Genomic DNA, 24,766 nt, shown 5'->3' with positions numbered 1-24,766 from the left:
ACTGGTTGTTATATCTAAAAAAAATTCCCATCAGATTATTAAATAGGACCTGACCTCAGAAAGCAAAGCTAAATCTAACAAATCTTCATCTTCTGTCAGCTTTCACCCAGATCAAAGACTAGCAGAGATTCTGGATAACACACCTCCTGGAATTACAAACCAAGGGGAGGGATTGAGTGTATTGTTGAGCATTATCTACATGGTCTCTCAAATCACTTTTAATAGACTTCAATTAACCATTTTTCAGAATATTAAAAGGCCTAAAACATTTATCTTTCTTATCTTGCTTCCCGGAATATTTAAAAGTGCAAGAATTGTAGCTTTCGGAGGAAGATAATTTTGGAAAAAGAATTACTACTCTAAGAAATAGCATTACCAGTTTTTTGTTTTGCTCAAAGGATGAAAGTGTATTAACAAGCTGATGAGAGACAAAGAAGAAGGGCTGGGGGAAAGGGCACAGATTTTAGAATTTTGAGCTTTTGGATGAGCTCCAACCCTCCTCTGCTTGAGATTTTCCTGATCTGCTCTTGTGCAAGCTGATAAGATGGCTCCTGGCAAAGAAAGCACTTGTCCCTTGAACAAATTTATGATTCCTGCCAACAAATGAGCCCAAAAGAAATTCATTTATTCCAGCAATTCTGAGACTTCTCAATATCAAATGGTTTTATTTCATATGGTGGAAAAACACCATAAATGACTACAAATGCTGATTCTGGGTTTATAGCTCATTCTAAGTGTAGCATCGCTAGTTTATGCCTAACCTGATCCACAGAAACTTAAAATATTTTCTGAATTACTTCCCACCCCTTTCTAAAGTAGATTGCTGGGTGGTCCGTGAGCTACACTCCCTCATGTTGCCTTGAGAGTATGAAGCTTAGCATGAGAGGGATAAGATTAAAAAAAAAGATAAAAGGAGACATTAATGCAGCTGGCAGCTATGCCAGGAGTACAAGTTATCCAGGCATTCTATTCTCCTTGGGAAACAAAGACTAGAGGAGTACAAGTTTGGAGTAGGGATCCTGGGGCTTATAGAGCAATTACCTGCAACTACCATGAAGGCAAACCCTGTCTAAGAGTCTTTGGAGAGTCTCTGCAGAGGCCATACAATCTATCCCCAGTTATAGTACAAGCCCTGAAAATTAAAATGGGAAAGAGCAGATACAGTCTTCATGACAGCCATGGTCTTATTTGGGGGGGAAGAACACAATTCATTTTAACAACTATTGCAATTCAACATGCACATCTGTGATATCAAATTATTTTCTTATGGAAGCAGTGACAAGTCCTGCCAGCAGATTTTATGCACAAGGCCTTTTACTGCAGATCTGCCTCTGTCTCTCTCTCACTCTCTCTGAAAAAGACCTCCCTCATGATTCCAAGCAATTCTGAATCAAACTATTTCAAAGAAGCCTTAATACCCAATCAGGCTTCTAAGTAACAAAACACATCTACTTTGATGTTTCACCATGCAGTTCATTACTGCCAATAAAATTCTTGGTGCTTTCTTAGTGGTTTTACTATCTTTTCTTATCCCAGACCTCTCTTATCATTGAAAATGTTGAAATTTAAGTCTGCAACTATATAAGATTTAAGGCACTTAGAGAAAAGATGAGAGTGATTGAAAGTCCCTAGGGACTGATAATGTGAAATGGAGCTTTTCACCTTCAAATTATTAGTTCATATGTGGCATGGGTTGTGAGTGATTTAAAGTCATTATCCTCAAAAAGGTGCTCCGCAGCCTTTGTGGGGTGAAATGATGATTTTAGTTCCTAGTTCCTCCTGGACCTAGATCATAATCACCCTCAACACAACTGGCACTAATTGGACAACGTGCTGGCTATCACAGCATACAGAGAAATATGTTACTGAATTTCACTCCTTTCCCACCTCATGTACTCTATACACTCAGTCCCCTTAGATATCAAAGCATCCTGAGGGCTTTTGGAAAAGTCTTAAGGTTAGCACTCTTCTGTAGATACTTGGAGGAATATCAATTGCAAATTCTCCCTAATATTTCTAGCTATTTTCCAAAATCCATAGCAGCGACTAATACCAAACTTAAAGCACTTTATGATAATATTATTCACAGCTAGAATGACAAAGGATGTAAGAATTATAACAGAGGCTCAGTGAGAACAGACGAGCTAAAGAAAACACATCAGTACAGTTCTGATGAACCCAGTCAGTGCTGTATCTGAGTATATTTAAAAGGGAATCCGGTTTAACATTGTATCATATAATCCAATTTCCAATATAGGAATAAAACCTTTTATGCGTTACAACCTCATAATAATCCTACCCAGTGGGTCCACTATATTGTTCTTCAAAGATAAAAGTTCTTCCTATTACAAAAATTTCTCATGACTGAATATATGCAATATAAAATGGCCAAAAGGAAGGCCACAAAATGGCTTCCTACATGTTTGCACTTCAAAATTTTTCAAGTTCTGCTTTTTGTGGCCTGTAAGTTCTAAAGATGGCCCTGTCATTCTACAGTATCTGGTCTACTGAGGGAACATGGTAAATGTCTACAACAAATGGATGACCCTTGCAAACATTTTGTTAAGTGAAATAAGACAGACACAAAAGTATGATTCCACTTACACAGGTACCTAGAACAGTCAAATACATAGAGTAGAAGAGCAGTAATCAGGGACTTCAAGGAGGCGGAATGGGGAGTTATTATTTAATGGGTACAGAGTCTCAGTTTGGGATGATGAAAAAGTTCTACAGATGGATAGTGTGGATGGTTGCATATCAGTGTGAATGTACTTAATGCTACTGAACTGTACACTTAAAAAATGACTAAAATGGTCAATTTTATGTATATTTTACCACAATTTTTTTTAAATGTCTACAAACAAAAAAATTCCTAGCTCTAACATACTGAAACAAGTGTCAGTGTTTCCTTCGTGCTAGTACACACTTTCCCTTCACCCTTATAGGTATAATTCTCACGGCTCCATCCAAACAATGTTTTCTCCATAAAATCATCCCTGATCACCACAGCTGTAAATAACCTCACCTTTTTCTCTCTTACTGTACTCAGCAGTTTCTCCTTAGATTATGATTATGTACTTCAATAGTTTAGTCCCCTACTCCTTCACTAGATGCAGCCTCCTAATGAACAGCACTTTGTGGACTCCCCAAAGCCCTTAGTACCTACATAGGTGTCTCTACATACACACTTATCTCTACACACACTACACACCGAAGTCTCTCAAGAAATGTCAACAGTAGGTTCACAAATGACTTCAAGAAAACAAAAAATACATGGTAGAATGAATTCCAAAGGGCTATTTTAAGTCTTCTATGTAAATGGAATATTTTTACCCTGAATATAGTTCCATAAATTAGGTCACTGTATGGGATTTATAAATCTTTTCAGAAAAGTTTTATACTGATGATATGTGGCCCAATCAACTCTTGATTGCTATCATGAAGAGAGAGATCATGCAAAATAGGGAGTCTCAACATTAATTTGTCTTCATAATTTGGGAGAAAAATAATACAGAAACACATTAACTCTCTTAGCACTCTTCTTAGCGTAAGACCAGCTGAGTGATTAAAAAAAGAAGCTATAAATTATTATATCAAATCTAATCACAGAAGATCTAGACTTAATCTTGCTAAGAAATTAAGATTACTTACATATTTTACCCAGAGACAAACTGTCTAAAAGAAAGAATATGAGCTTTGGAGTCAAATAGACCTGAGTCTGAATTACAGCTCCAGGATTTACTAGCCGTATGAACTCTGGAAGTTACTTAGCCTTCCTAACCCCCACTGCATCATCTGCAAAAGGGAATACTACCCTCAGCGTTATAGGACTGTGAACGCATTAAATGGCTAATACATGGCAGACACTCAATAACTTTTACTCTGTTACTCTTCCTTCCCCAGGAACAGATTCAGTTAAGCAGGTTAGTTTGGAATATTAAGGGAATATGTTCCTTAATTCTGAATACCTCTGAGAGATGGAAATTGCTTGTTACAATTTTAAAGCTATATAGAATTCTGGAAAAATACCGAATCCAGTGTCCTCATTTTACTAAAAGGGAAATCAGTTTGGTTTAAGTAACATTGCCAAGTCACCAAGCTACCTAGTCACAACGTCCCAAAAGAGAATACAGGTGTCCTGATTCTGCATCCAATATTCTTTCCACAACATTACATGATTGTCCCTAATCAAGTCAATTACTTTTCTTTCTCCCCTCTGCTTAGAACTCATCAAATCCACAAGCTACTGCCAAATGTGCACTTCAAGGAAACCATTTACCTTTGACTCCTCGGTCCACTTTCATTAAACGCCGGATTATAGAATCACGATTATCTCCTTGCCTGATCTCAATTTTGGTTGAGAAGTGGCCACTGAATGGCTGAGGATTCACTAGGGAAACTGATACACCAGGCTAAGAAAATAAAGAGGAAAACAACTATTATAATAAATCAAACTTGAATACTGCTGAGGGAGAAGGAATCTCTGCTAGATTTTTAATGCCCAGTGAAAGACAGATTTAATTCTGGTATTCTAAAATCAAGACCAAGGGACACTCAAATATGAAAGAAAAGATGTACAAAAGCTCATGCTTATAGCCAAATGCCTAGGTAAAAATGGCTACAAGTGCACATATCAATACTGATGACGAATAATAACAATAATTCTATTTTCTCTTCTATAACTACCACCATTTATTGAATTCCTACTATGTACTAAGCACTTTATAGACATTATTCCTATATCCTAAAAGGCAGTTCCTTAAGACCCCTTTGCACAGATGAAAAGCTGAGAACCAGAAAGATTAACAAAGTAGCCCAAGGTCATATAGCTGGTAAGAGGCAGAGCCTCACTTTTACTGAGCATAAACTTAGTTCTATAACATACTAACTCCCACATTATATAAGCTATATAGTTAAAGACCTTGCTCATTATTTTAAGTGGAAAAAGTCAACTGAACCTTACGAAACTTAAATACATAGTTGCTTAATGGAATGTTTGAAAGTAGCCTGAAATAAACATATTTGTATGGGGAACACCATTCAAGTACCTATGTCCATGGCCCAAATGATTGTACTTTTAAAAGCCACCATATCGTAATGTAATAAGACTACTCATAATCTGATGATAAATTTAGGAGGTCTGCATGACCATGATTACTTCATTCTTTCAAAATAGACTTTTTCTGTTTGCTGGGTTTTCAATTAAATGTGGTAAAAGTAGCATGATATATGTAAGTCCTCTGCTTATCAAGAAAAGTAGGACATTTTTATAGACTCTCACAATGGCACTCCAGTGGGCTTTACCAAATGCTGTCATTCTGAATGGATTCTTTAAGAGTTAATAAATACAATCTCCTCAAACTCCAAAACCTATTTATCTTCACCAATAAAGATAAAAAATAGGAAAGAAATAAGAAATTAAAAAAATAAGAAATTAAAGAAGCATTTCCAGCATAATGTGAAATGATGCATCAATCTGGTTTATGCCAGAAGCCAAAGGTCTTGAATAACATTACTGAACCAAAAGTCATCTGAAATATGAAAGCTCCTCCTCGTTTTTTAAAAAAGTTTCACATTTCAATGCCCACTATCTTTTTTTTTTAAAGTCAGATTTTGAAAATCATATTCTTATTTTTAAAACCACAATCAATATCTGAAGCCACACATAACAGCAGAGTAAGGAAAAGTGAGGGCTGCACTAACCAGGGAATTTGAGGACCTCAAATTCAGCCCCACTACTGACCATGTGGCCTAAGCCAAACTAATCATTTAACTTCTCTGGGCCTCACTTCCTTCCATCTTCAAAATGATGGCTTTAGATGTAAAGCTCTCTAAGGTCTCTTCTAGCTCTAAAATGCAATGATTCAGTGAGATTCTTTCAACTTACTTCTGTTCTAAAAACATTAAGTGGTTTCCCAGGACAGCAATCTTCCCTGACTTTATCTTCTGCTTCAGAGGCAAACTTGACTTCTATGTGTTCTAGCTAAATAGAGGGGGAAAAACGGAAGTCATTAGTATCACTTAATATGATTGAAATTAATCACCACCTCATTTCACCAAAGAGCAAAACTAGTTTTTCCATTTAACATGAAATGGTCTGTGCAATTTTATTATTTTCCATATAAAAATTAAATAAAACCTATAATCAATTATTTAACACTCATCTGAGATGTCTCATACTATGTTATTTATATAGTCACATTTACCATTTTCTACAAGGAAATCTGGCATCTACCTGCTGCCTAAGAGAAAACAAAAATCAGTATAAAAGGCTTTCACTCAAATAAATGGAAAAACTCAGAAATGCAGCAAACTGCATATACCTGAATACAAGATGACCCTAAATAAAAAGTGTTCCCATTGTCCCACTGAAAATACCCAAGAAGGTTTTTGACCTCCATGAACATGTATGAACATTTAGAAATATACATAATAGATGTCTACTAATACTTACTTTAACACATTTATAATTACATGACATAAAATGCTTATTTACAAATGCTTATTTCTTCCATTCCCATATTTCATAAAACAATTTTATTCAAACTGTAAACCTGCACTTTTTTACTTTACATTATTACTAGAACCACTTTTTGAATTCTCTAACACAATTTTCTAAAGAAAATTATCTTTCTTTCTGCCTAAGGTGAATGAGAGACAGCATTTTTAGAATCTTTATATTAAATTGTCACTGGGGCAGGAAGATGGAATGGGGAGAAGCCTCAGATATGTGAAAGCTACTGGTAATGTTCTTGGGCAGCAGATTCATGGATGTTCATTATATTCCTAATTAAGAAAAAATAAAAAAACAAGGGCAAACATGGACCACTGACAATATATCATGAATCATGGATTCTAATTAATCCAAATCTGTGACTCTGAGGTCTTGGGGTGGGGGAGCAATTCACAGTGCCCCATAATATGAGAGATTTTGAAAGCATTTGAATATAAGGTCTCTCCTCATTTTTTTTACAGATAATCTTGAAGAGGAAATTCAGGCATACACAGTTAGTATTTTAGGTATAGAATAACTAATAAGTGAAATAAGAGAACAGCTCATTTCTTCTTCCTGTAACTTCTATACCACCCATTCTCTTCCCCCACAAAATATATCTAGCAAAGGTACTAAACATAGAAGATGAATTTTATAAAAAGGTTTATTATAAAACTAAAGAACTGGATTGTTTACTATAGTTAACTACTTACTATAATCTCAGGCCCCTCTTACCTCAAGGGAATTGGTCAGATAGACTATATTCTCCATGAGCACTGCCTGTTCATCAAATTCTAACTGCAAATCCAGAACACGAGGTCCCATCTTCTCCAGATTTTCCTAACAACCAAAATGGTTTCGAAAAACAAAATCACATTAAGAATATGTTGAAAAGAACATATTTCCACCAAAGCAATCAGTCTCTCAAGTGATAAAATCTTCAAGTTTGAACAGTTAGAGGAAAGGCCTTAGACTCATGGTTTCCCTTATCTGTGTTTGCTCACTAATGAAATTACTAGCTGAGAGTAATTATCATTTAAAGTATGATAAGATTAAGACAGCACTGAAAGACTTCCTAGGTGGTGCAGTGGTAAAGAATCCACCTGCCAATGCAGGGGACACGGGTTCGAGCCCTGCCCTGGGAAGATTCCACATGCCACGGAGCAACTAAGCCCTGTGCCACAACTATTGAGCCTGCGCTCTAGAGCCTGTGCGCCACAACTATTGAGCCCATGTGCTGCAACTGTTGAAGCCCACGTGCCTAGGGCCTGTGCTCCACAACAAGAGAAGCCACTACAATGAGGAGCCTGCGCACCACAATGAAGAGCAGACCCCGCTTGCAGCAACTAGAGAAAGCCCTGTGCAGCAACGAAGACCCAACGCAGCCAATAAATAAATAAAATAAATAAATTTATTAAAAAAAAAAAAGACAGCACTGAAAAGACTAGAAGGACAAAGTTGTCAGGTTTATAAAAGAAATATGATTTCATCACTGTTAATTTAACCTGACTTAACATGCAAACCCAAAGAACTCACTTTGACAAGGAATCAAACAAATGTCTTAAAATATCCCCCCATCAGGTAACAAATAAAATAAAAAATAATAATATAAAATAAATAAAATAAAATGTTTTCAAGATACCACTTCTGTAAAGCAGTATATAGTGAACAGTGAACTAATAATAACCAAACAAAAAATTCCTATAAATTTAAAAATTTCTTTTAAAGTCAGATTATATGGGTACTCAGATAATCCTGTGACATTTAAAAAACCATTTCTTATTCTTAATTTTCTTTAACATAAAATAAAATGTCAATATTTGCAGCTCAAGTTGTAGTCTTCAAGATCTAAGTCCATATGCACAAATATAGCTAACTGCCTAGAACATGTTTCACTCACATGAAAGTGACCTGACATGATTCTTGATATTCACTACCTTCATTTACCATCCAAGTTGTTTCTTTTCCCATGAAGTGCTAAGAAAACCCTTTTCTTATTCCCAGATTTATTAAACACTTTTCAAAGTTTCAAACCACTAATTTGCATGGCAAATCATCAATATTACTGAAAAATACTACTTGAAAAATCTAACACTGGTTTTTCAAAAAGCCAATCCTTGAATCTAACATCATTTAAAATTAGTTTCACTGGATTCTGTAAAGCATGTCACCAAAATTAATCCCCTTTGCAACCAACAATGGGATATTTTATTGATTTCCCCATATTGACAATGGATCTGACATTTTGACCAATGGCACTAGCTGGGAACCAATGATTTATGAGGATACCAGCAAACATATTATAACTTGATTAGTACACTAGGTCAAGCCAAGAGTCTAAATTACTTCTGAAACTTCAAATACCATAAGGCTCAGATAGTTAACTCTGGTTCTGGGAGAATTAAAGGCTTTCCTAAGAACACAATCTACTCCAATACAGGACAAGCTAAGAGTTTTGGTTTTATCAGGCAGGCATCTGTAGCCTACAAGATTCAAGACTTAATCTAAAGTATAAGAATAACCATTACATGCTTAGCAGGCTGGAAGACACTGATTACATTTTTTAAAAAATTTACTGAGCCTACTTTTTGACAGGTAGTATTAAAACGTGTTATGTGTATTAATTCATTAACTCCTCACAGCACTCCTAAAAGGTAGGTTCTATTAATTTCCTATTATAGATGAAAAACCTTGTGGCCCAGAGAATTTAAGTGATTTGTCTAAGGCCTCCAAACTAAGAAGTGACAGAAAACAGGCTCTGGGCCAAGACTGATCTGCCCCCAGAGCCTGAAATCTTAAGCAACACACAGTCTTCTTTCTGTTTCTCTTTGTCAAGAAATCCAATAGATCAGTTACATATATGAAGAAAACTAAGAGTCTAACCCAAAGATTCTCAATAGGGGAGCTGGGGTGGGGGGAGCTGATTTTGCTACCAGGAGATATTTGGCAATGTATGGAGACATTTTTGGTTGTCACAACTTGAGTGGCGGAGGGAGAAATTCTACTGGCATCCAGTGGGTAGAAGCCAAGGACACTGCTAAACAGCCTATAGTGCACAGGACAGCCTCCCACAACCAAGAACTATCCAACATAAAACACAAATACAGCCACCGTTGAGAAACCCTGGTCTAACCACTATAAACGTTTATCCTGTTAAGCTAAACCTATACAAATGTAGAATCTTATTCCAGTAATATGATCTAGCAAAAACACTATAATGTAAGCCAAAAGACTGCTTCCCCCTTAAACTGAAAAGGGAAGGTAAAATATGAGAGAACTATTTACTGCAGTAATTCTAAACCAATTTTTCTTTCACAATACGTATTTTCACACACTCAGCAATTTCACAAGTAAACCCCAAATCTGATCACTTATTTCCACAACCACTGACTGAAAAGTGCTACTTTAGGAGATTTATTGGGGGAGACCGTGCCCAAAGTTTTCCTCTTCCTTCTACTATCCTATCTAACCATCACCCATGTGGTCACAGCTACACAACTTACCTTAATCATGGCGACAAACGGCATCACTTTCTTCATGTATTTCTTCAATTCTGGCAAATTGCCTAGTTCACTAGCAATGACTTTGTTATCAGGCAATTTTCCATTGTTGGTCTAAAAAAGAGAGTGAGGGAGGAATGTGAAGAAAAATATTTGAAAGATAATATAGGATAATAGATGTGTCTGTAAGAAACTGGCCAGACATGAAATGGTGGCCTCTACCAGTCTGCTAGAGAGCAGCAGAAGAGGATACAGCCTCTAGCATCACAAGGTAATGATGCGGAAGGCCTTTTCAGAGTTTTGAGTGACCTATTTTCTCCTTATTGTAAAAGCATCATACCAAAGCCAAGGGTTGGGAATAAATCCAAAAGAAAAGTAACATATAGTAAGATTTCCAATAATCTATTTACTTTCAATTCTAACCTTTACTAGAGTAAATAGAAAAAAAATGTTTTATCCACTTGCCAATGTTGCTTTGAAATACATAAGAAAGAGAAAAGAAGAGGGTGGGACACACTCCTTTTCCTTATGCCACCAAAAAGGTGCCATATTGAACATAAGAACATTCTTCTTGATTATAAAGTAACATTCTTTTAGTTTTTTTGGATGAAAACAAATGAAAATTTCAAAGGAAGCTTGTCATTCCAAATAATGCCAAAAGATGATGTTGATTTCAAACTATATAATCTAGTCAATGAATATAAGTAAAAATATAACTTCTAAAAGAACAGTGGTGATTAATTTTTTAATATCTGTGACATTATACACCATATTCGGTTCTTCTGCTGCTTCCTTGAAAATGCTGGTATGAATATATAAGCCACTGAGGCACAATTTCATTTTTCTAATTACCAAAGTAGCTTTCACTCTTTTACTTACCATAAGTCAAAAATCTGCAAGCAGATTCTAAAAGCTACGTTCTATTTCTATTAAACACAATCAAAGGAAGAGATAGTTCTCCATAAAAATAGGTTCACATAGAATATAAAAATACGTGCTCTTCTCTTTCCATCAAATCTTACAAATATAAAAGTTTTTCTGAGTATTTCTTGGTTAACTATGAAAAGTATTGAGGCAAAATTCCAATAAAGGTCTAGAAAATCAAAGCTAAGGATTTTTCCTTTATGTTATCACTTTATGCTTTGGCCTTAATCCCTACTTTCTCTCTCTCTCTCTCTCTCTTTTTTAAGCGCACCTTAATGGTTTCTGTCCACCAATAGCTGTTCTTTACAACCTGAGCAAAAATTCCACAACATATACTCTGTTTCCATATTTTGAATGTGAAAGGAAAAAGGTAGGTGAAATTTTTTCTCTAGGAAAACCTAGAACTAAGTTTAAATACTGAGTTTCCTTTAAATACAACTATCACATTTAATAGCTATTTACCTAACAATCAAAACCACAACATCAAACTCTCCATTCCTATGGGTAATTATCAAATTGGACACTTTCTTTCAAATTACTCAAGAGCCAAGCTTCAAATTTTTTCAAGCATAATAACGTTAAGGCTTCATGAATCCCAGTGCTCAAGGCATAACAAATTCAAAAGGCCAACTCAGTCCCTTTGCTTCATAATTTTAACCACACATATGAAAAAGTCCCACACCTTTTGATTACATACAACTAGACCTAGTATTTTTTTATGAAAGTTTCAGAAATGATGAATACCAGCTTCTCCCTCGGCATCCATTTAAGAGCCACCAAGGATAACAAAGGGCACTCCATGCCTAAAGGTAACTAAACAAAGCTGCCTGTCTTCCTTAGACGTTGCCAACATCCTAAAAACAAAAACAGCATAGGCAGAACACAACACTGCTGGGGGGTGGGGGGAAGTCTACTGAGAGTGTCACCTCAAAGTGATTACGTAGAACTGACAGGGTGATGTGTTGCCAAGACGGATAGTTCTTTGCCACATAGATGGTGCAATGTGAAGGCTTCTGAGGGGGCTGCTTGTCAGTCTTCTACAGGGCAGAAGAAAGGAAAAAAGCATTTAGAATCACTTTCACATACACCAAAAAATGAAAGAAACCTCTCCCAATACATAGCACTACTGCCTTTAACATTAAAAAACATGCATACTATAGAATTGCATTAGCAATGAAAACAGCCTTACACATTTTAATAAAGGTTGTCTCTATTTTCATTACTATTAAATGTTATTTGACCAATAACTTTTAAGGAATGACCATTTTAAAAAAAAAAAATAACTTCACCTTCCCTTTAGCTGGTATCATATAGTTCTTGAGTCGAAGTCTAAGGTCATGTGCTACTTCCATGAGATACTGTGAGGAGCGTACCAAGTTTTCATCCACAGCACCTGCCAGAGGCCATGAAGCATTCATAACTGAGTCAGGCTTAAAAAAAAAAAAAGAAAGAAAGTTCAGTGAGATTAGACAACACAACTATTTTATGATTCTTGGTTACAGTTTCATACCAAGGCTACCATCTGTAATTGTGTGCTCAAAGCTCAAACCTGACTACACATAACACACTTCCACAGACCCTGATCTAATGTTCCCTAGAACTGAAGCTGTGAAGTCTGACTCTACATTCTTAATTAGCATCCATTTGTACAAGCATATTAATACCCACACACATATGCTCACTTTCAAAGAAAATTATGTAATGCTAATTTGCCTAAATTTAATCTTTATTATATAAATTATGCACACTCTCAGTTTTTATCCTATTAATACATCCAGTACTGAAAGTATAGCTATTTGGAATATATATCATGAGCACATTTTTACATTGTTCACACACTTAAAAATACAAAAGAGCTCCTTGGCTAATAAGGCTGGAAAGGAGTTATTAAACCAGCCAATCTGTTTATCTGCAAGCCTGGGAGAAATAATTAAATTTATCTTCTCAGTAAGAATGCTAATATAATATTCCTGAATATGCAGTCCTATACATGCCAGGAATATTATATAAAACAAGAATATTTATGCAAGTATACACTTCTTTGTTTATAAGCAGCTCATAACAATTATTTATATTTCTCAGTATTTTCAACTTTCTAAACAAACAGCTGGAAAAACAGTATTAGTTATACATGTATTCAAGTATATATTTGAATGTATTTAAATGTATTATAATTTTTCCTAATAGGAATTAGGTGATAAACAACACACACAAAGTCACGTTTTTAAAATATATATACTGTGTGTGTATAAATAAAGGCATATACCCGACATATCTATCTAAAAAGGAGGTAGCTTCAGTTTAAGCTGCTATAATAATTATGATTATGAACCCAATATTATTCCTGAAATACTCATTTTCAGTCTTTTTCTCTAAGTAACACTATTACAGCATTTATTTAATGAAGCCAAAATCCAAACCATCCAGAACATCTCAAATGCATAAAGCTACCTTTCCCAGGAGTGTCCAAATGTGCTCACACAAATGAGGACAGAATGGCGCCAAGAGAAGTGTCTGAACTTCAATAAACCGGAACACGAGGTCTCGATGCATCCCTTCTATGGTCAATTCACGGTACTTATCTTTCGCGGCCTATAAAATTTGGAATTATTTACCATTTCTCTCCCCCTATCTCTTTAAAATAAAATTATAGGAAAAAAAATTCAGCATCTCTATTTTAATGCATTTTTAAGTATTTAGTCTTTTAAAATTCCATAATGAACTTTTGTAAAGGTTTTACTTTATTTTTAACAACCCAAAAATAAATGTATATCATCCTTAGGTTTAAATTTATACATCTTTGATAATCTTTGCTATTAAGCATTTCTTTTTAAGCATTTCTTAAGCCATTTAGGATTCTTTTGGGAGCATTGTTTGTTCTGTCCTTTGGTCATTGTTCTTTGGACCATTTGTAATTTTTGATGGGCTTGTCAAAATCCTAAAATACAGACTGTAAATAATTTTCCAATTAACTGTGTATTTTTATTTTTATTTTTATTTTTTTTGTTTTGTTTTTAATTTTATTTATTTATTTATTATTTTTGGGGGGGTACACCAAGTTCAATCATCTGTTTTTATACACATATCCCCATATTCCCTCCCTCCCTTGACTTCCCCCTGTGTATTTTTAGATGATTTCAGTTATGGTTTTCTTATCTATGTTGGCAAATTGATCAATATTTTTTAAGTTATTCCTTTCTTTTGTTTTTATGATTAGCAAATCTTTTTTTCAATTCTAAGATCAAATAAATGTTCACTTAGCCCTGTTTTTCAGCAAAAAAATAAAATAAAATAAAAGGTATATCAATCCTAACAGATACTGCAATTTTATACTGATTCTCAGGAAAAACATCTGAAAAAGACATTTTGCAATGGACATAAAAGTTGAACAATTTAAACTGTGTCCTAAGGGTGAATGCTCTGAGTAGCATATATTAAGTATCAAAAGGGCTATAAATATGACACACTGCTATGGCTCAGCACTTATCCTTATTTAACCACATCTCTGAAAACCAAGTTACATAAATCCCAATGTGATATTTTACAAAACTGATTAAGGAAAGCTACATTTTTACTTTAACCACTTGAAACTGCCAAACTTGAGGATATACTGACACCTTGTGGAAAACCTCAGAAAATGTTTACTTTCAAACTTAACTCTAGTTACAATTATGCCTTTGTTTTTTATCAATTTAAAATGTTTTCCTGGAAAACCTGACTAATTTTTAGATTTAACCTTTTATTAACTCACAGCTCAACTAGGAACAGAATTACTTACATAAAAGGGACATAACAGAAAAAGTATCCAAGAAAACTATTTAAAATCACAATCTACTGAATAATTTACAAATTTTCAACCTCCAATTAAGATGTCATAGTGCTGCTGCAGGAGGGAAAGAAAGACAAAATACATCATATTCACACTGACATATTTTATAGCTACTAAAAGAATTAATGGCATACCTGAAATTCAAAAAATCCTGTTTTCAAAGCTTCTTTAAACATCATCTTTTCATAGTTTTGATCTGTTTTTATAATGCCTGCATTCATTTCGCTATTGAATAGGGGGGAAAAAAGGTAATTGAGTCTAAAGGCAAGTACATACATATAGGTATAAAAAACTTCCACATAATAATAAACAGTAAAGTGAGAACAATGCCTGAAACATTTAAGACTGCTCAACCACAAAACCACCTTTGTGTTCCTCAAAACTGACTACTGCAGCCTCCCACTGTCTATCCACTCTTGAGTATTATCATCTGACACTGCTTAGGGCTCCAGTTTATGACAACACAGCTAACCAAGGGCTTGTTTAAAAATTCTTTGATGGAGACTTTATTAAGAAGCCCAAAATGCAATATGAAAGTAGTTTTACTAAGGTTGTAGTCAGGTTTAATTGTTGCAATTTAAACAACCGACATTGGATTAAAAAATATTTCTTATGCTACTTCAGGTCCTTCGTAATTTGGCCTAATATGGTCCCAACTTGTTTGATCTCTTACTTCTCCCTCCACATACTGTACTTCAAATAAATACCATATTCTTTCCATGGTTTTCTCCTCTCCTTCAAAAATCTGGTTTATTTTTCAAGAAACCCATAACTCACATGCCATCTCCTCTAACCTTCCTCTATCCCTACCATTACACTTATAATTGGCTGGATAAGTGTGTTTCTCTCCTGCTAGACTATAACGAAGAATCAAGTCTTATTCATCTTTGTAATACCAGTGCTTAGGATGTTCCGGATACAAAGAGACTGATAAACATTTTTTGAAGGAAAAGAGAAAAAAAAAAGACAATTCTTTTCCTTTAATCTACTTTTTCCTTTAACTATTCCACCCTCCTCTAAGGCAGGAGACCATGGTAAAATGGTCATGAGAAGGGGCTTTGGAGATAGAAACAAATTCATATCCCAAGTTTGAAATTACTAGCTTTGCGGCATTTAATGAAATACTTAATTTTGCTAAGCTTCAATTTCCAAAGCTATAAAATGGACCTAATAATATCTTCATCACGTAAAATTGTTATAAGGCTAAAATCAGATAATGGACGCAAAGTACTTAACATAGTACCTGGCACAAGTAAGCTTTAAATGAATAGTAGCTATTATTAACATCTAATTTATTTAATGAGGGAAAAAAAGAAAACTTAAAAATACACCAGAACTAAGCAACTCTAAAGCACAAAGTGGTTGGGGTCCATAGATTACCTGGCAAAAACTCTATCGTTGAAGGTGTTGGCAGGACCACTTCGTAGGCTATCCCAGTTGGCAACCATTTCTTTCACCCATTCCACCCAGGTGTACAGACGGAGAATACCTGCATCTGCCATGGTTTCCACAAAGTTAGCATCTTCAACAGTGTCACCAGCGTCAGCCAGAGCCAAGCGCATTCCTGGAAGAAAAAGAAAAAGAAAAAAAATCAATCGATAATTTTAAAATGTGGTTACTGCATATCAACTATGTGCCCAAGTGCGTACACTGTCAAGCCTACATATAAATTAAGAAATAGCAAATGATTTAAAGGACTGCATAGATCAACAGCAAAAATAAAGATCACCAAAAGTAGAATCCATAATGATGTTGTTAAAATATTTGAATTTTCTGTATTGATTTGCATATACTCAGCATCAATATGTGTTTCTTCTCAGGCATGTTGAGTTAATGAGATAAAGTGATCTTTAATGAGACAGAGAGAAAAAATGATAAACTAGGGAAAGACATTCCTATCAACATCTCAGCCTCATTTACAGGCAGCAAAATATTACGATTATTTTAATGCATAAGAACACACAAATGTGCACATTTTTATGTGCACAAATACATATTTTCTTAGTCCTAAAGCAGATTCTAAGTTTCCTACTAACAAAATATAACTTCTCAACCAAAATCTTGCATTCTAAAATATTGAAAAAATCATCAATAAGAGTCTACCTAAATAAATTACAGGACATCCTTGCAATGGAAGACTATATTGCTATAAAAGAATGAGGTAACTTATGTATCAGTATGAACTGTTAAGTGAAGAAGGCAAATTTCAGAACAGTATGTAGGGTATGCTACCATCTAGGCCTTAAAGGAGGAGATGTGAATATATAACGTCAAGTTATATATGCATTAAATATCTTTTACAATACACAAGAAGCTGGACATATTTTTTAACTTTTTATACTGAAATAATTTTATAGTTACAGAAAAAATGCAAAAGACAAGAATAAACATATACCATTTACTGGGCTCTCCTAATGTTAATAACTTACATAACCACAGTTTCAAAAGCAGGAAGTTAACATTAGTATCATATTATTAACTGAACTATAGACTTTATTCAAATTTCACCAGTGTTTCCTCTAATAACCTTTTTCTGTCCTAGAATCCAATTCAGATTCCCACCTCGCATTTGATGATTGTATCTCCCTGGTCTCTTCAAATCTGTCATAGTTTCTCAGTCTTTCCTGGACCTGATAAGTAGCAGTCAGGTATTTAACAGAATTTCTCCCAACGTGGGTTTGCCTGAAGTTTTCTCATGATTAGACTGAGGTTATGAACCTCTGGCAAGAGTATCACAAAAGTGATGCTGTGTGTCTTCTCAGTGCATCATCAGCAGGGAGGTATGTGATATTGATATGACTTATTACTGCTATTGCAAACCTTGCTCACTTGGTCCAGGCAGTGTCTGCCAAGTTTCTCCACTGTAAAGTTACTATTTTTCCCTTTGTGATTAAGAAATATCTTGGGAGAGATACGCTGAGAATATGTAAATAATCTTTTTTTTTAACTTTCACCCATTGATTTGGCAAGTACGATGGACCTTCTTGTCTGTGACAATATTACTATGATGTTTGTCTAATGGTGATTTTATATTTCACTCAGTTCTTCTACTTCATTACTTGGAATTCTTCTAAAAGGAAGAACAGTTCCTACTCCCCCACTTATTTATTTATCCAAATGGATTCATAAATATCTAATTTCTTCACTGGGTTATAATTCAATACTATCATTATTTACTTTGTTTCTTAAATTGTTCTAGCTTGGGCAACTGAGAGCCCCTTCAAGTTGGCTCCTGTGCCCTTTCAAACTGTCCCCATCCTTTTTTAAACATCTCCTTGCTTTCTGGCATCATAAAATGTTTCATGCTCATCTTTTATTTTCCCTACTCCAGCCCTCAAATCAACTCTTCTCCTAGGAATCCTAGTTCCTTTTACTGGAGGATGGTATTTAGAAACCAAGATCTGAATGCCAGGTGTTTCACTGCTACTAGTGTTTCACTGTCCACAGGCTCTCTCAGCAGAAAGAATTAGGAAAATAAAAGCATGTATACTAACCCACACATAAATCTATGTTTATTTTTATACCTGTCTGTATATAAAATAAAACCCATGAGTTCATACTGATGTTGCCAGTTCCAATCCAACACCACAGGGTTCATTCAACCATTTCCTCTTCACTTATAATAGCTTCTGACAATGAACTCTTATCTACAGCATATTTATTTGTTCAATCCCAGTGAACACATAAAAGTTTCAGAATTGCTAATCTACACCTCTTTAAAAAAAAAAAAAAAACTACAGTATTTGTGTACAGTTCTTTTTGCTTTATTGCATTCAATCAAAATACTGTTTTTCTAAGTAACTTAGGTTAGTTCTTCCCCATCCCCTTCAGCACAGTCTCAAACTATGTTAGTCATGGTCAGCAAAGAGCAGTACCACGATTACCAAAGACTAGGACATGAGAAATGACTGGTTCCCTCAGGTTAGACAATGCATTTCCTCTCTTGACAAAGTAACAGTTAAATGGAATAGTAATGAGGCCAAGGAAAACATATTTTTTAAAAAAATGAATGCTCCTAGGTTCAAGTCACCTATATATATACAAAATATGGAGGAAATACTTTGAAAAAGCTTCCTACATACTTAACATCCCTACAAACCAATCTTTTTTTTTTTTAAATGTGGACCATTTTTAAAGTCTTTATTAAATTTGTTACAACACTGCTTCTGTTCTATGCTTTGGTTTTTTGGCCACGAGGTACATGAGATCTTAGCTCCCTGACCAGGGATCAAACTCGCACCCCCTGCATTGGAAGGCAAAGTCCTAACCACTGGACGACCAGGAAGTCCCTCTACAAACCAACTCCTTAATTTTAGAAGTAGCATGAAATTAGGAATAAGCCAGGTAGCACTTAAAGCGAGTTTCCTTTGAAGGAAGACTCTAATAATCTTAGCTTAAATTTGTATCAGATCAGCAATTCTTATGTTTTAAAAATTATGTTTCTTATACACAAAGAAAACATGAATATTTTAAAGTAGTGGTAAAAGCAAAAGAGAAAAGCAATGAAACAACGATGCCAATTTGCCTTCTATATTCTGAGAACAGGACGCTATGCAACAGCCATAACAAAAAAAGTATACTCACCATCAGCTGAATATTTGTCAAGAGCTTGGGTCAAAGTGAGGAAGTTACCTGTGGATTTTGACATCTGAAAGAGAAAGTCAATGATCAGGCATTAGTAAGAGTATATGTAAATAAAATAAACCAAATCAGCCACATCAAATTAAATGGGTTGGCCACCATCAGATAAAGACCAAAAGGAAAGGAAAAGATACCTTACACAAATTTTATAGAGGAGAAAACTGAAGTGACTTGTCTGAGTCACTAATCTAGTCAGTGACAAAGCTAGGACAGCATCTCCAGTCTGATACTCAGTCCTGTAAATGTGCAGGGATATTTACTGAGCCCTGTTCATAGCAGGAAACCAATGAAAACAAGGAAAGGTATCCATTAGTAAAGGACTGGTTGTATAAACTATTGTACAGGCATACAATGAAATACTACGTAACTATTTTAAAAATATAGGCACTGATCCTTCCAGGAACCAAAACTGCCCCTTGGGAGTTGGTTTAGACATGTGGGATGATTCCACTAAAACTCTGGAACACTTCAGCTGGTCATAAAGAAGAGCTTTACAGCAATTAGAGCCATTCAGAAATGAATGGACAAGTTCATGAGGTCAAAATTATGGTTTTAGGGAACTTTCTGTCATCAGAGTCACAACTGGTTACTCAAAGTTGTGCTCTGCCTGAGGGCAGCACAACTAAGCAATCTTTATTATTTAAAAAATGTTTATATCTTTGTAACTTTGCTGATACCAAAGAGAGGTGGTCATTCTATCAATTTTCTACTATATGGCTATAAAATATCTTGTTCTATTAAAATGAGTAGTGTGTGTATAGCACAACAATGTGGAGACCAAAGGAAATGTCACATTATAACAGGATTTATATTCATATATTCACATATACACACACACATACATATATATAATCACTTCAACCCACAAAGAAAAAATGAGTTGGATAATCAAAAGTCCTTGTTAATTTAAAAAAATCTATAAAATAGCTATTTTTCAGCCTAATGTACAGATTACCTTACATGAACTTTTTTATTCCCTTTCAACATCAGGGCACTGGTAAAAAATAACATCTCATTTTGCAATTCATATCATCTGCTATTTGTTTAAATCTATATCTCTTTTCATTATGACATACCTATAGCAATGAATATTCTTTTACCATTAATATTCCATCAGATGTGTCAAGATTCACTGGTTGGATCAAGCCCAACTTGTTACAACTGTTATTAATGAGAAATAAATAATATCACAACAATTTTTTGTTTGTTTAGCTGAGAAAGGGTGGCCCTTTCTAACATGCACAAAGGCATCATAGGGGCAAACAAGGGCTTGTCAAGAGGTCTGCATAACTCCTGTTGAGGATATTGAATAATTAGGTAAAGTCTTATGTAGCATAAAAAAAAATCATATATTGAATATATTAGTAGTAGTAACAATAGGCGAAGTTGCAGTAGTATAGGCAGAGATACACCATCTGGGAAGAAGCATTAAATGACACTTAAGAATCCTATAAACTCCAAAATTCTATTATTCTAATTTAGTGGCCAGTGACAATATAAAGCAAAAACCACCAAATTATTTTCTCAACTTAATGAGAAAGATATTGTAGGGTTACAATGCTAGGATCTTTACATTTCCTGTCCCTTTCTCTGTCTCTTTCCTCCCCTAAAAATTTGTGTCACCTTTTGCCACTCTAATACAAATTATAATAAGTAAGTTTTCCCCATCCCACCTCTCAATTAATACTGTTCACTCCACTCACTCAATTTTTAAAGATGATAAATTTTAATTTATGCTGGTAGTCCTAAACATTTTATATGGAAGATATTTAACTCCCTGATTTTTACATTCTTTACTTCTTTTTTGTTTTATTATTTTTTTGGGGGTACACCAAGCTCAATCATCTGTCATTCTTTACTTCTTTAAAAAGTACAATGTCCTAAATCTGAAAAACTTTTCTGCAGAATTTTAACCTTTCAAGAGGCAATGAGCCTTACCTTCTCAGAGTTGAGGAGGAGATGTCCATTTGCTCTCACAGCTACAGGCCATTTATCACTTGGCAGGAAAATATTTAAAGATAGAAAATAAACTTAAAGATTATGGTTTAGCCTTAAAAATCTGACGTAAATTCTGAAAGATTTGTAAAGGATTGCTGAGGCAAATGTGCAGGGATATTTACTGAGTCCTGTTCATAGCAGGAAACCAGTGAAAACAAGGGAAAGTATCCATTAATAAAAGATTGGTTGTATAAACTATGGTACATGCATACAATGAAATACTACATAACTATTTTTAAAATACAGGCAGGGCTATATATATAGATATAAAAAGATCTTAGAAATATACTATTACAAGGAAAAAACAAGAGACAGAATAGTGTCTATAACGTGGCATCTTCATATAAATTAAAAAACAAGTATAGATATCTGCTGCTGGTATATTCATACATACATTTTCCAGAAGAAATGACAAGAAAGCAGTAGCAGCAATGAGCTTTGGGAAACAGAGTGATACAGGAAAAAGGGTGAAAGTTCGCTTTTAACTTTTTACCTTTATGAGCTGTTTGAATTTTCAAATTATGTACATATCATTCATTCATTCAAACAATGAGATCATGTAAAGGGTAATGTTAAGAGCAAGAGTTCTGGAGCCAGACTGCCGGGTTCTGCATCCTGGTTCTGCCATTGCTGGGTAACTCTGGGTAACTTATTTTGAACTCTCTATGCCTCACTAAGGCTCCTTGTCTGTAAAACGAGGACATTATAGACCTTCCTCAATTACATGAGTTACTAAAAGAGATTAGAATAGTGTCTGACATAAGCACTTGAAGCTACTACTTAACCATAATTTTTAAAACCCTAATACATGTCCAAAACTGATGCAACAAGATAAATATTCAACTATGTTACTAACAAGCACTTCTGAGATACCTGATTTCTCCAAAAACACATTTTAACCTACACAGAAAAACAACTGGGTGATAAGAACCACATCAGATTTATTTTATTCTTCTTCAAAATCTCCCTTTTATTCTTAAGAAAGAAAACGTAATCTTGTTCTAAATGCAATCTCATCCTAAATACAAGAAGTCCCATTAGATTGCTTTGGTTTTACCAAATAAAATTTGAACAGTGCAAGGGATGTGTTTCTTCAGCTACTTGAGGAGAGAAGGGAAAGAAACAGAGACATGTCTGGGTCAAGAGGGAAGATGACAGAAGGATTACTCTTGAGCACGTGGTATTAAAAATGCATCTTTGACCCAGATTCTAGTCACACATCATTACTTAATTCTATAACCTTGGGGCTCTCTGCTCTAAAGGGATGTTTCCTTCCCATTCTAATGTCCTAGGCTCTGTCTGAAATTGCCTGTTTTCCAGTATCTAAGAGGTCAAATGAGTCACATAACAGGTCAAGTGGATTACTGACAGACTGTCAAAGTACGTGAAATATAACATGCTTTGATAGCCCAAGGTAGGTATAAAGGCTTCTGGATATAACAGACAGGAGAAGGTGTGCTTTCTCCTTCAGTACACTGAATATAAGAACAAGAATGTAATTGGCAAATCTAACTATACCCTCCACATTAATGCCTATATATTTGAAGCCACCGGCAGCCTTGTCAATAATGAATAAATTTAGTCCACATCTTTTTTAGCACTCACCTTTCTTCTGGCCACATAGCCACATGATTATAAAGGAAATATGAAAGATGATTTGGAATAAGATCCTTGCCAGAGGCTCGAAGATCCACAGGATACCAAAACTCAAATTCCTGCTTTAACTGATCTAATTTTTCCTTTGGGATCTGAGTCTTAGGAAATGGAGCTTCCTTGAAAAAAACATAATCCCAAACTTCCTTGGTCATCTGCTGTGGTCTGTATTAAAATAAAAGAAACGAACAAACAACAACAACAAAATGTATATACAATTTCTTTGAAAGAATCAGCAGTCTAATCCAACCATGAAGTAGAAATCACTTTCTTAATATTTTACAGTAACAAATGAGGACAAAAGACACCCATAAGAATGAAGAATGGATAACAGAGGGGCTATTTATTACTTTTTTCTCAGTTCAATAGCAAAAAAGCAAAAACATCATGACAAAATTCCACTAAATGAATTCTTATAAAAACTAATTAGAAACATTTTCAACATATAAATCAAAAGATCACATCTCATGCTAACAAATTACATTTCTTTCCCTTATCCATTTACCAACCTGATGCCCAATGGAGACTCTGCCTGTCCACGCAAGTCACCTCCCTGCAACAGGTGTGCAACTGTGTAAAATGCCATGTAAATAGTGGAGTCAGAGAGCGATTCAATCAGCCACTGCTCATCCCATGGCAGACGAGTACCTGCAAGATAAAAAGAAGAAAATTAATGCATGAGGAACCTGAGAGACACTTCATCTACAGAATTCACATTCTCAAGAGCAGGTCTATAGCACTGACAAAGCTACCTATTTAGCTTCTTAAATTTACTTGAATAATTAATATAAATAAACCAGTAAATTAAAAAAACAAAATGGTTAAAGCAATAGAAAGTTTCTATTAAAAAAACTATATCATGAAAGCTATACAGGTTATATACCTCTACCACCAGGTAGATGGTAGGGGACCACATGCTAGTTGCCCTCACCCTCTAACCAGAACCTCTCACTTCCAATTCAGAAAAACAATGGAAGAGAAGAAAAAAAGGTAAAAGTGTTAATCAGTTAATGACTGACTTTGCCAGTCATTTGAATGACTGGCAAAGTCATCCAAACAGAAAAATCTGAAGTTTGCTTACCCAAGCCGTAAGTTCTTGAGCAAGCATGCTCTTGCAGCCAGTCTAAGGTAGCTTCAAAATTCCTCCTGGTCTCCTCACAGAACCTGGAGACAGTAGAAGATAAAGTGTCTCTCTTTAGCTTCACTGTCTTCCCTGTTTCTCATCTCCTTCCCCATCACTTTCTCCCATCTTACGTTTCTAGGTTCTTCAAGCACTGGGATGTTTGTTTTCTCCAGTTCTCTTCTCCATAATCCAAGTACCTGGGAGTGGACAAATTGATTAAAAAAAAATAAAAGTCAAGGATAAGCAAAGTGATGGGAGGAAATTTCTTCTTGCTATAAGAGAAACTAACCACTGGTCACACAGGGCCACGACACATTCATCTGAAGACCTGGACATAACTTGTTTCTCTGGTTCCATGTAAATATATGCATCTCCCTAAATGAAAGTAAATAAAAATATATCACATATTATGTCAAGGCAAACTCTATTCTTCAAGGAAAAGAAAAGTAGCTTAAAAAACAAAAATGCTCTACCACCAATAACCAAAACCCCGGGTTTTCATTATATCTTCCCTTTTCCAGGGTAGAAGTTATCTGCCTTTCTTTCTGTATAACACTTGCTACTGGACTTCCTAGGTGGCGCAGTGGGTAGGAATCTGCCTGCCA

At 35.0% G+C, this 24,766-nt stretch overlaps 1 protein-coding gene across 1 annotated transcript in view; it reads right to left on the bottom strand.

Annotated features, from left to right (window-relative positions):
* Positions 1-24,766, bottom strand: part of LARS1 (leucyl-tRNA synthetase 1) — a 61,046-nt gene that overhangs the window by 490 nt on the left and 35,790 nt on the right. Inside the window, exons 16-31 of the mRNA XM_057732028.1 lie at positions 24,451-24,536; positions 24,293-24,358; positions 24,120-24,202; positions 23,548-23,686; positions 22,991-23,203; positions 21,326-21,383; positions 19,331-19,394; positions 16,127-16,310; positions 14,881-14,971; positions 13,369-13,509; positions 12,207-12,347; positions 11,844-11,954; positions 9,997-10,107; positions 7,229-7,333; positions 5,888-5,983; positions 4,280-4,412 (exon numbers count right to left, since the gene is read on the bottom strand). Of these exons, the coding sequence (XP_057588011.1) occupies positions 4,280-4,412; positions 5,888-5,983; positions 7,229-7,333; positions 9,997-10,107; positions 11,844-11,954; positions 12,207-12,347; positions 13,369-13,509; positions 14,881-14,971; positions 16,127-16,310; positions 19,331-19,394; positions 21,326-21,383; positions 22,991-23,203; positions 23,548-23,686; positions 24,120-24,202; positions 24,293-24,358; positions 24,451-24,536 (1,822 nt within the window). The remainder of the gene's footprint in view (positions 1-4,279; positions 4,413-5,887; positions 5,984-7,228; positions 7,334-9,996; positions 10,108-11,843; positions 11,955-12,206; positions 12,348-13,368; positions 13,510-14,880; positions 14,972-16,126; positions 16,311-19,330; positions 19,395-21,325; positions 21,384-22,990; positions 23,204-23,547; positions 23,687-24,119; positions 24,203-24,292; positions 24,359-24,450; positions 24,537-24,766) is intronic.

This window comes from Hippopotamus amphibius, chromosome 1, assembly GCF_030028045.1.
Source record: "Hippopotamus amphibius kiboko isolate mHipAmp2 chromosome 1, mHipAmp2.hap2, whole genome shotgun sequence".
Taxonomy (NCBI): domain Eukaryota; kingdom Metazoa; phylum Chordata; class Mammalia; order Artiodactyla; family Hippopotamidae; genus Hippopotamus; species Hippopotamus amphibius.
The sequence above is the reverse complement of the archived record's forward strand: the minus strand, read 5'-3'. Positions and strand labels throughout refer to the sequence as shown.